This window comes from Natrix helvetica (assembly GCF_964273705.1).
Source record: "Natrix helvetica genome assembly, chromosome: 2".
Lineage (NCBI taxonomy): Eukaryota > Metazoa > Chordata > Lepidosauria > Squamata > Natricidae > Natrix > Natrix helvetica.
In genome coordinates, this window is record NC_138552.1 from 44,815,665 (window position 1) to 44,828,019 (window position 12,355).

Sequence of the window (12,355 nt, forward strand, 5' to 3'; positions counted from 1 at the left end):
CCATCCTCCTTTAGGGGACAGGATCCACCTAGACCTCCTTCCCCTTCGGTGGTTAGTGAGGGCTCTATCCTAGGGGAGGTAGCTCATCCAGACCTGGAGTTCTCGGAAGGATTCAGTTCCTCCTGACCATCCGGCATTTTCAAGCCTCTTTCTCCCTCTGGCCTTCAAAACTCTTCTCCATAAAGCTAAGAAGACTACTCAGATTTGTATGGGGGCCCCTCCAGTTTCCCAACACAGGGATCCCAACCTAGCCATGTTTATAAATTCCAATACAGATAAGGAGGAAGTCTCAGCCTCCCCCCCTTTCCTGGAAGTGGTCAAGAACCAGTGGTCTCGACCTTCTTCCTTGCCTAACTCTGGGAGTAATGATAGGCGCTTCTACATGGAGCAGGCCTTCTCCCAGACCCTACAATTACCAATGGTAGACGCCCCCGTTGCCCTTCTCGCTAATGCATCCACTGTAGTCTCAGGCGGCGTGGCCGACAAACAACTAAAGCCCGAGGACAAGCATGCGGAACTTACACTCCATAAGAATTTCAACACTTCGGCCTGTGCCATTAAGTTGGCTGCAGCAGCTTATTTTTTTTGGCGGGGGGGGGGGGATTTTTTATTGTTTTAATTAAACAAAAACACAAAAAAAACCCATTCTTCATTACATCTTGTAGAAAGGATGTTGATTGGTTCCAAATAAATTTCGTGCGTTACTATACATCCTTCATAATTTTAATTTACATTTTAAAATCGAAAATCTTTATGTATTTTGCCATCAATGTATCATCATTCTCATTTAGCTATAATTATTTAAACATGCTTTTATCTAGAATCATTTGTATTTAAAGACACAACCACCTACTGGCATTCATTAGCTATTCCTGTAAACCTCCAATAATTACCCTTTTATAGCATATTCCCTTTTTTTCCCCCAACTCACTATTTAAGGCTTATACCTGATTGCTTTTACCAATGCCAATCATGTAAAAATCATTAACCATTATCCATTAACTTTTCCTTATTATTATTATAGTTACCTAAAGAAAAAAGAAAAAAATGCCATTTATATTACATCTCCTCCCCTCTGACCCAAGAAAAATTACATCTTTATAATAAAATCTAAACAAAAGTTTGTTAGTAAAGTTTATAAATGCCCAAGAGAAATTACATCTTTATAACAAAATCTAAACAAAAATGTATTAGTGAAATTGATAAATCTTTTCCCCAGGTCCCAATTTACAGTTTATATCCAAATTATTTTTACTAATTGAGATTATTCCATTGTTATTATCATAATGAGTTATTAATTAACGAATAAACATTTTAAAGAAAACATTCTAAAAGTGTCTAGAAAATCCTACTTATTAATCACCAAAGGTTAACTAAATTTTAAGTTATCAACTTTCATTATCAGCCTGTGTCTTTCCAGTAACAAAACAATCTTATCTCTTTAGCCAGTTGTTGCGTCAATTCTCTTATGAACTTCTTTATAAAGTTTTTAAAAACTTCTCTCCGCACTTTTTTGCTTGAAAGATCTCTCATATAGTCTTGTTGCCCTTGAACTGGTATTAAAATTAACATGTCTTTGATTATCAGATGTCTTTCTAAAGCTGTTTCTCTTCTTAATTCCATCATCAAATCCATATCTTGACAGGAGGGGTAGAGCTCCAGATCATCGTATATAATAATAATCAGATTCACTTTTCCATGTTCCCTCCTTTCCACTTTCACTCATAGGTGCTCCATTATTAGGTTCATCTGTTATCTTGTCTTTATCTTCTATATCTTCACTCTCTTCTTTACTTTTTGAGGCTCCAGTCCCTTCATCTTTTATTGAGCCAGACAATAATCTATCCAACTTCTTATCAAATCTACCAAATCCTTCCAATATCTTTAGAATTCCATCCAAAAAATCCTGGTAACATAGGGTTTCTTCATCTGTATATAAATACATATTTCCCAGAAGAGAAGAAAAGGTTTAGAATCCACTGCCACTCTCACCTTCAATGTCTCTTTTATGTATAAAAATATTTTTGTTTTGAATTTGCTTAAACATAAGATCCTTTTAATTTTTTCAAAAAAGTGAGGGTTCTATCTTTTCTTTCCCTTCCCTTGTCCAAAATATTCCACAAAGACACCTGCAAGAGAACAGTCCGTGTCCTTGAGTCGTTATCAGTCTCTACAGACAAGCTGCAAACCCTCTAGTTACAACGTCAACAGAATCAGAGAAAATAGAGCAAAGGATACTTTGTTTCAAAAAAGAAAAAGAAAAAACCAAGTTCTGGCTTTCGAATGGCAGATTCAACTTTCTCTTATTCGTATCAAACTTAAGGAAAGCAAAAATCTCTTAAGTGTCTTTAATAAAATTTAATAAACAGTAAGAGGAAGGATTATTGAAGTAAAAAATAAATTTAGACCAACCAAAAAATAAAGGTAGCACAGAAAAAAAGAAAAAAAATCAATTCATTCACTTAAGAGGAGAAACGGGAAGCGTTCCAATCACTTCAATCCACAAAACGCTGTTACATAGAAAAGGAAAAAAAACTTTCTAAGGCAGTCCAATAAAGATAAATTTCGCCGCTTTATTCTTTTGCTTAAAGGACTAATTTATCTTTTTAAAAAATTTTCTTTGGGCAATCATTCTCAAAGAAAAAATCTCACCAGCTGGATTCACTTTCACTGCTTTCCTTCCGGAGCTGTCTCTGACTTTGTCAGCCTGGGGCTGTCTGTTTACTGCCGGCTTGGAGAACTTCCCTTGGGTCGATCAGGGACTTTGCGGTGTCCATGAGACCAGCAAGGATTTGTCTCCCTGTCACCATCTCTTCGGGATGGTTTAGGTCCATATGGACCATGCAGCTGGTAAAAGAATCAATGGCGGTCTCGGACTATCGAGACCGCACGTTGTGTCATCACAACGTCTGGCTCGTTCTCTGCAGCTTCTTATTTTAATAGCACGGCAGTTATGTGGCTGCGCCAATTACAGGACCGCATTCCACTCCAGGATGAGTGTCTTCATCAAGACCTCACCAAGATCATCTCGGCCACCCAGTTTTCCGCAGACGCCACCTTAGATTCCATCAAATTTGCTTCAAGGGCTTTGTCTACCTCTAACATCGAGGTGCCTCTTGTGGCTCTGCAATTGGCAAATGGACAACAAGTCCAAATGGAATCTGGCAGTGGTCCCCTTCACCAGCCCCAACCTCTTCGGGGCTTCGCTTGACCCAATCCTTGTGGAAAAAGGACAAGAAGAAGATCCTTCCCTCTAACACCAAGAAGCTGGAGTCTCATCCGGCTTCTTACTGAAGACCTTCTTTTACGCCTCCTGGCCATGACTCGCTAGCAGCGGTATGCCCCCTACAGATATGACAGGCAAGATAGGGGTAGATATCAAGGTCAGTCCCAACAGCCCTTTCGCGGAGGGGGAGGGCGCCCCTTCCGCAGAGGGAAATGACTCCAACCCGGGTCAGCCCATAGGCGGCCGCCTTGCATCCTTCGCGGATCAGTGGGACCAGATAACGTTGGATGCCTGGGTCAGGTCAACAGCAGGGACGGCCTCCGTCTGGAGTTTCTCTCTCTTTCCCCGACGCTCTTCAGGACCTTCCCCCCTTCCAGGGATCCGGAACAGCGGTGACTAATGCATCTAGCCATCCAATACCTGATGGACATTCGAGCTATCGAGCCGGTCCCACTGGAAGAGCACGGGTTGGACCTATACTCCAACCTATTTATCATCCCGAAGAGCTCCGGGGGATGGAGGGCGATTCTGGACCTGAAGCGCCTAAACTCTTACCTAGTCTACCGGCGCTTCAAAATGTCCTCCCTCTGGTCCATCCTCCTGGGGATCTGACGGGACAACTTTATGGCCTCTATAGACTTGACGGAAACATATCTGCATATCCCAATACTGCCAGCCCATCGCAGATTCCTCCGCTTCTCCCACGAGTGGCGCCACTTTCAATACAGGGCCCTTCCATTCGGTCTGGCCTCTGCCCCCCGCATGTTCACGAAGGTCCTTGCGGCATTGGCGGCTCACCTGCGATCCCTCCCGGTGAGACTCCATTGCTACCTCGACGACGTGCTCGTCCTGGCCCAATCCCGAGCAGAGGCAATTCACGACCTGAATCTAACCATCCGGACTCTGCAGTCTCTAGGATTTTCCATCAACTTTCCCAAGAGCCATCTCTCTCCCTTGATGAGAATAATCCATCTCGGCACAGTGATAGATTCTGTAGCGGGACTCGTTCGTCTTTCCGCAGAACGCTTGACAAGCCTTCAATCCTTGGCATGGCACGTCCACGCAAGTCAGTCAGTTTCCATCCTGACCTTGTCCCGCTTGCTGGGCAACATGGTGTCGTGCATAGGGATAGTTCCCTGGGCCCGCCTTCACTCTCGGACTCTCCAATGGACGCTCATCCTTTACCAACGCCAATGCATGAGCATTTCCCCACGTTCAGTCTCCCTGTCACCGGGGCTTCGCTGGTCCCTGAAGTGGTGGCTGTCCCCGGGGATCCGAGTTTTGGGAACTGGATCACATCTCAATCACGACAGATGGGAGCCTTTTCGGCTTGGGGGGCCTTGAGGGAATCCAGGCTGGCGCGGGGTCACTGGACAAACTCAGACCTGCACCACAATATAAATTGGCTGGAGCTGAAGTCAGCTCGCCTGGCCCTGCTTCACTTCTGGACTCTATAGCCAATCACCATGTGCTCCTCTTGACGGACAATGTCGCTGCAAAGGCCCACATAAATCGTCGGGGGGGGGGACCCATTCCAAGAGTCTATGGCTGGAAGCCCAGAAACTCAGGTTCTGGGCGGAGAGGAACCCGGCGTCAATAACATCAGAACACATCTCGGGCATAGCCAACCATCAGGCCAACTGACTGAGTCAGGTGACAGTCGATCACGGTGAGTGGCAGCTAATTCCAGAACTCTTCCACAGAATTTGCCTCTGCTTCGGCAACCCAGTGGTGGACTTGTTCACCAGCCTGACCAATGCTCAGCTCTCTCGCTTCCCAGCACGCAACACAGAAGGAACGGACGCCCTCAGAAGTCCATGGCCCCCAGGCCTCCTTTATGCCTTTCCACCTCTCCCCCTAGTCCAGGGGACCCTGAGGAAAATAGTGATAGAGAGGGCACATGTCATCCTAGTAGAGCCATATTGGCTGAGGCAGCCTTGGTTTGCGGACCTAATCTAACTGTCCATATCTCCCCCCTGGAGGATTCCCCAGGAGGAGATCGCCCTGTGCCATGGGGTCCTGGTCCATCCAGAGCCGCAGTGACTCCAACTGACCGCCTGGCACTTGAGCAGCGACTCCTGAGGGATGCTAATCTGTCCACCAAATTCATTTCCACCATTGAGGCCTCCAGACGCCGGTCGACCACACGGATTTATAATTCGACATGGTCGATGGTTGCCTCCTGGGGCAGAAGGTTCCACCTATCTCCGACCAATGCCTCGCTTGCCCAGGTCCTTGAGTTTCTACAACACTGCCTAGATCAGAGCCTTTCCCATAACACCCTGCGAAGACAGGTGGCTGCCCTCTCCTCCATCCTGGGGGGAGGGCCGTTTATCCTTAGCCCAGTCCCAACTGGTCAAACGGTTTCTAAAAGGGGCAGCGAACCTGTACCCGCCCCCGGTGCACAGGTTTCCAACGTGGGATCTATCCCTAGTACTTAGAGCGCTCATGAGACAACCCCCCTTTGAACCATTAAGGACAGTACACCTCAGGTACTTAACTCTAAAGGTGACATTCCTCGTCGTCGTTACTTCAGCTCGGTGTATATCCGAGTTAGGCGCCTTGTCCTCCAAAGATGCCTTATGCCAATTTCACCAAGACAGGGTCGTCCTGCGACTAGACCCGACATTTCTCCCGAAGGTCAACTCCCTTTTCCATAGATCGCAGGAGGTCATCCTCTCTAATTTCTGTCCCTCTCCCTCCCATGAGAGGGAAATCCTTTGGCAAAGGCTTGATGTCCACCGCGCCTTGCGCATTTATCTCAGGCGCATAACCCCCTTTCGGCGTTCAGAGGCTCTCTTCCTATCCTTCCAGCCCAGTACCCTGGGGGCTAGAGTCTCTTTGGCCACCATAGGCAGATGGTTACGGCAGGCCATCAGGGCGGCTTACGAAGCCTTAGATCAAGTTCCACCGCAGGGAATTACGGCCCATTCCATTCAGAGTGCGGCTATCACGGCTGCGTGGGCCACTAGGGCCCCTCTAGAGGACATCTGTAGGGCAGCCACTTGGGCCTCTCCAACACCCTTCATCCGACACTATCGTTTAGATCGTTTTGCTTTGGCGGACGCGTCCTTCGGCCGTTGGGTTCTTCAACAGGTGGCGACCTCCCCTTCCCCGGGGTCTACATCCCACCCTGGGACTTAGCTTAGGTATGTCCCAGCTGTAGCCCCTCCCACCGAACCTACAGGAAAAAGAACGTTGGTCCTTACCTGAACATTTCTGTAGTGAGGTGGGAGGGGCTACATCCCACCCATAGCATTCTAGTTAGTCGGGTTCGGGGCGGTTGCAGGCCTGTGTGTGTATGCACTGCCTTTTCATTACATAATGTTTTGCAGCTTTTTCCATTCGACCTCGTGAAACTGGGAGCCTATAGGGAAGGAAGGATACTTAAGAAAATTCTCTCAGTCTCTGGACCAATCAGGCCGTGACTAAACCCAGCTGTAGCCTCTCCTGCCTCACTACAGAAAAGAAATGTTCAAGTAAGGACCAACATTCTTTATATGTAATGCTTAGAATGAAAGTGAAACCAACATTGAAGAATACCAAAAGAAAAATATTAAATATGAGGAAGACTCGAGAGAAGCAATGATTGATACGCAATTTGATGAAATGAAAAATGCACTTATCAAGCATATATATTATCAGCAGGTAAGCATGAATCTTTATAAACTTCTTGCTGTCATGGTATGAAAGAACAGGAACAAAAGCAACTGTAAATAGAAGAATGCAACTTATGTAAACAGATCTATATATTTTTCTGCTACATTGCCCTCTAAATGTATAGGATTGCCAGTGGAAGGGGTTGGAAACCTCCAGTATTTAAAGAAGAGATGCCTGACTTAGTTACTAGCATTTTTTAAATTAAAATCTATTCAGTAAGTGTGAATACTATTCAAGAACAACTGAGGTATTTTTCAGACAGAACTGAATATAGTGAAACTTGTTTCAGTCTTACACTTGTTACTTCAGGTAATTTGATACGTACTTTAAACAATGGAAACCTAATAAGCATTATTTCCTCTAGAACCCTCCAAAGTCTTTTCAGGTTGTTGGAGGCCTTTCTGAACAATTTGTACTATTTTGGAGGGTAAAGTTGCTAACAATTGTACAAAAGTGTTTTTATAGAAATTAATCTTAAAAAACCATTAATAAAAATGATTGTAACACTATACTTTTTCTGACATTCTACATATCAGGGGCTACACATTTAGAGGGCAAAGTAGCAGAAAAATATAGAGATCTGTTTTTATCTGTTTTACCATTTAAAAATAGGTCTGCCTACTGGAAATTTTGTGAAATAAGGAAATTGCAATAAGAAAATACATATGCACGTAACATGTATTTTACAAAAAATGTAAAATAGTAAAGTATTATCAGAAAAAAATAGATAAGAGGAATCATCTGTAAAGTCCTTTAAATGAATTTGACTATAATTATCAGTATTCTTATTAGATATTAGCAGGACCGATAACCAAATTCCTATTTAATTTGTCATGTAATATTTGTCTGCATTACATTTAACAAATTGAATATAACAAGAACAACTTGTTTTTAACTGTCAGGCAATGCTAAGCAAGTATACTCAAATGGGCCAGAAGGTGGAATGCAACAAGGAGGTAAGATTCTGAAATAATGAAGTTAGAAGGATGCTTAGAAGTGACATGCAAAGTGTATCCATTCACATATTTTTCTTTTCCTTTTGTTTCATTATAAATGCTATTCTGAAAGGACTGAATTTCAGCAGGTTCTTTTTTACCCAGAGATACTAAGCATATGTGATACTATAATATAGATTACTGACAGCCGTAGGTTTTTGCTTAAGTGAGTATGGAACTGCAACTGCTTGCTCCTAACTGTAAAAAAAAATCTAGTTTAATGTACCCATATTATGTTTAAAAACAAATTCTTGAAGTAATAATAACCTTTGTTACTATAAAAATGTGAACCAATTTTCATTGGTTATAACTGGTTATGCTCAGCAACAGTAATAGTAATTGCAGTCCCAAGTACTAATGTTCAAAAATGTGCACAAAATTCTGTATTTTAATTATTTGGATCACCTCAAAATGTTTACTGTGGAGTAATTAAATATGCTTGAATACTATTGTAATCCTATCTTTTATGACTTTTGAAATATTGACAGGAATATCTCAATACAAATGCATATTTCACAGTAATTGAACATTTGTTTAAGGTGTGAATCCTGCAATTAATGATAACATTAGATAACACGGTGAATTAATATTGACAGGACATGAAATCCCTGGTTAAAACATACTGATAACAAACAACAATGTCTTGTCATCTCAGATGTTTTGTTGTTTCAGTACTAGCACTCTTGTGGGAATATTTTTTTTGGACAACAGATATATTCACAGTTTCAATTTTTTAATCTAAATACAGTATATCTGTAACACTTTTTTTGAAAGTGAAGTCTTAAAAACAGTTTAGGTCTGAAAATTTAGATTAATTTATTTTGTTTATAATCAAGTATAAGATAAAAACAAATGTAATGAAGATTTTTGTAAAATTGTGGATACCAGCTATCAACCAGTCAAAATAGAATTTCTGTTTCTCCGATCACCCAAATTTCAAGTTATTATTTATGCTGTTAAATTATGTTCTTACGGAATTATAATTGATTAGTCAACTAATTCATATTATGAATTCAGAAAGATTTTGTTTATTTTTATTAACGCCTAATAAAAATATGTTAATAATAATTCTTAAAATTTTTACTTCTTAGCTTGACAATGCTTCCTGTTCCAGGGAAAACAAGATATTGGAAGAACTAGTGGATGATCATTTTTTACCAATTGCAATCACAGAATTTTTCTCTGGAAAAGATTGTGTTCCTCCTGCTAAACTAATTCATTCTCTTTTAGAGCATATTCTCCAGGTGAGAACATCTTACTTGTTACTGTAAAAAAAAAAGCACATCTTGAAATTATAAGTGTTAACCACAGTGAAACTCAATTATTTATATTGAGATTGTGAAAATTAAGATTGTATAATAATCTTTGTACCTTTGTACATTGTGATATAATTTTTAGATGTACACTTAAGCCAAAGACCAAGATACATTACATTAAGCATAAATTTATTGACAGAGGCAGACCCAAAGAGAGGCCTAAAGAAAGCTGGGATTGAACACCCTCTTTGTAGACTTAAACTATACATACAATTGGCTATATTAGCCAGACATTTCACTGGATATAAAATCTCGTGCTTAGAGATCAGTGAGACTATTGGGATGTAATTATGAGATAATGGGGACAGGACTACAAAGATAGCGGTGTTTTAAAAGAGCAAAGAAGCAGCATGTAATGAATATTGTCTAGGACGGGGCTGTCAAACTCACGGCCCATGGACCAGATGTGTCACGTGTTAGCTACGCCCACTCAGTTTAGCGAAGGGGGGAAAGTCACGATATGTCACATGACGCCACCATGATGATGTAAGTTTGACACCCCTAGTCTAGGGAGTTAGTTTCCTTTGCTTTCCCAAAGTTCTGCTCATCTTCCAGTAACTTTTCACAGCTTATCAGCATTCCTTCGCCTTCTAAATGTTAGACGGCTTAGCTGACAGTATATAGTTTTCTTGAGAAAGCTTTTGTAATGAAATAGTTGGCCAATTTAATACCATTTAGCTAAGCCAGTGCTTCATTTTTTTTGAGAAGATGGTATTTGGGTTAGGGATAAGAGTGTTTAACTTTGTCAAAATCATCTGTAATACTACCTTCAACTTTGTTATGAAGAAAGTGGATAGTACTGAAGTAGAGATTCTGCTTAAATGACAGATCTCCAAAAGTAAGAATATTATTTGATAAAATATAGAAAGATATTGTTTGTGAGTATGACATAAATCACTTTTAAATTCTTCAAGACATTCAGTTTTAAAATAAAATAAAATAATAATCAGATTAAGTTTGATGCAGAACATGAAACTGATACACATTCATGCTTTCTTACAGGGCAATTCAGACCCTACCCTTTCTGTCCAGTTTTTTCATATAATGTATACTCTCCTCGAACACAATCCTCCTTGGAAATCACCTTCTGTGCTAAGATATTACCTTGAAATTCTTCAGTGTCCTGTTTGTAAGAATGGAACATGGTCTCTGATGGAAATGCTTGTCAGGTAAAACCTTAATGGAATTATTACATCATTGCTGAAGCAGCAAATAGTTTTGCTTTTTCATTTTCATATGAAGTGAATGTTTGTTAAGAATTTTTTTTCTGTTGAACAGCTACTATTAAAAGATATGAAAAATAAGTTTTAAAAAGCTTTGAGTGCAATCAAAGTTAGCAAAAAGGTTAATTGCTTTAATATCAGATGTACATTTTCTAAGATGAAGAGATTCATGAGCAAAACCATTTTTAAATGGTTTTGCTATCAAAATTATAGTTCAAGTGTGTACAAAGATACAAGGATTTTTTTAAAAAAAAAACTTGCTGTGCTTATCTGTGTTGTCAGACAAATGTTGGATTTTAATAACCTCACAATAATAAGTAAAGCCTGTAATTGTAGAGCAATAGATCATCAAAAACATATGATCTCTGAAGCACCTTGTACTTTCCTGAGTTATGACACTTTGTTGTAGATATTATTTTATATAATTCTATGTACACATTGAACAGCAGTGCAATAAAAAACTATATATACCGTATTTCCCCAAAAATACGACCTGTCCCGAAACTAAAGCCTTGCCACATTTTTCGCGTGGGCAAAAATATAAGCCCACCCCCGAAAATAAACCCCCTGAACAGCCCCCCTCTGGCCAGGCAGAGCACCGCTCACTGACCTAGCGTTATCCCAAAAGCGCCAAGTCGCAGGAGCTGGGGGTGGAGCACTCATATTGCTTGCCGCTTTCAGGATACGACTAGGTTGGGGAGTGGCATTCTGCCTGGCCGGAGGGGAGAGTTGCCAGGTGGCTGCTCCCTTGTGAACTGGCTTCCGAAGAGCCGGGCATAGCCTCAGGGGCGAAGCAGCCATGAGGTAACTATGCTCACGAGTAGCCGCCTGGCAAATCCTCTCTCCAGCCGGGCAGAGCACCATTCACTTATTTAGGGGGTATCCCTAAGGTGCCAAGCCATGTGGCGCTCTTCCCGCCCCCCAGCTCCCGCGGCTTGGCACATTCGGGATACCCCCTAGGTCAGTGCATGGAGCTCTACCTGGCTGGAGAGGGGGGGTGCGAGCGCCTGTTCCGCCCGCAGCCTCACCAAGCCCTTTCGCAGCTCTCCCAGGGCACTGCCGCCGCCCGCCGCCGCCCCGCTCTGAGCATAACTTCCAAACTCCAAAACTCTGGTCCGAGTCTTCCAGCATCGGCCGCTCTAGGAGTGCTCCCTATGGTGGGCCGGCTGCTGGAAGATTCTGTCCGGAAGACTCTCTGTCCGGAAGACTCTCTGCCAGGCAGCCGGCCACCATAGAGAGCACTCCTAGAGCGGCCAATGCTGGAAGACTCGGCCCCGAGTTTTGGAGTTTGGAAGTTATGCCGGAGCGGAGCAGCGGCGGGCAGCAGCGGCTAGCAGCGGCAGTGCCCTGGGAGAGCTGCGGAAGGGCTTGGTGAGCCTGCGGGCAGAAAAGGCGCTTACGCAGCTCCCCTCTCCAGCCAGAAAGAGCTCTGTGCACTGACCTAGGGGGTATCCCGAATGTGCCAAGCCGCAGGAGCTGGGGGGCGGGAAGAGCGCCACATGGCTTGGCACCTTAGGAATACCCCCTAGGTCAGTGAATGGTGCTCTGCCCAGCTGGAGAGGGGATTTGCTGGGTGGCTGCTCGTGAGCATAGTTACCTCATGGCTGCTTCGCCCCTGAGGCTCTGCCCGGCTCTTTGGGAGCCAGTTCACAAGGGAGCAGCTGCTCGGCAGCCCCAAAACAATAAGCCCTCCTGATAATAAGCCCAAGGCCATATTTCGTGGGGCAAAAGAAAATAAGCCCCTGTTGTATTTTCGGGGAAACACAGTAGTTATTTCTTTATTTTGAAAGTATCCTTGTGAAATTTCTTTTCTATATCCTATCAGCAATCCTTTTTTATGCTCAGCAGTGTTTTGCAAAATTAGATCTCTGTTCCAGTAAGATGTAACAACAAAGAGGACACTCTCAGAACATGAAGAATTGGATTTAAATGTAA

At 42.7% G+C, this 12,355-nt stretch overlaps 1 protein-coding gene across 3 annotated transcripts in view; it reads left to right on the forward strand.

Moving 5' to 3' along the window:
- SLF1 (SMC5-SMC6 complex localization factor 1) overlaps positions 1 to 12,355 on the forward strand; it is a 48,512-nt gene that overhangs the window by 13,642 nt on the left and 22,515 nt on the right. For all 3 annotated transcript variants that reach the window (XM_081940964.1, XM_081940965.1, XM_081940966.1), the window contains 4 exons: positions 6,740 to 6,874; positions 7,789 to 7,842; positions 8,973 to 9,125; positions 10,200 to 10,366. In XM_081940964.1, the coding sequence (XP_081797090.1) occupies positions 6,740 to 6,874; positions 7,789 to 7,842; positions 8,973 to 9,125; positions 10,200 to 10,366 (509 nt within the window). The remainder of the gene's footprint in view (positions 1 to 6,739; positions 6,875 to 7,788; positions 7,843 to 8,972; positions 9,126 to 10,199; positions 10,367 to 12,355) is intronic.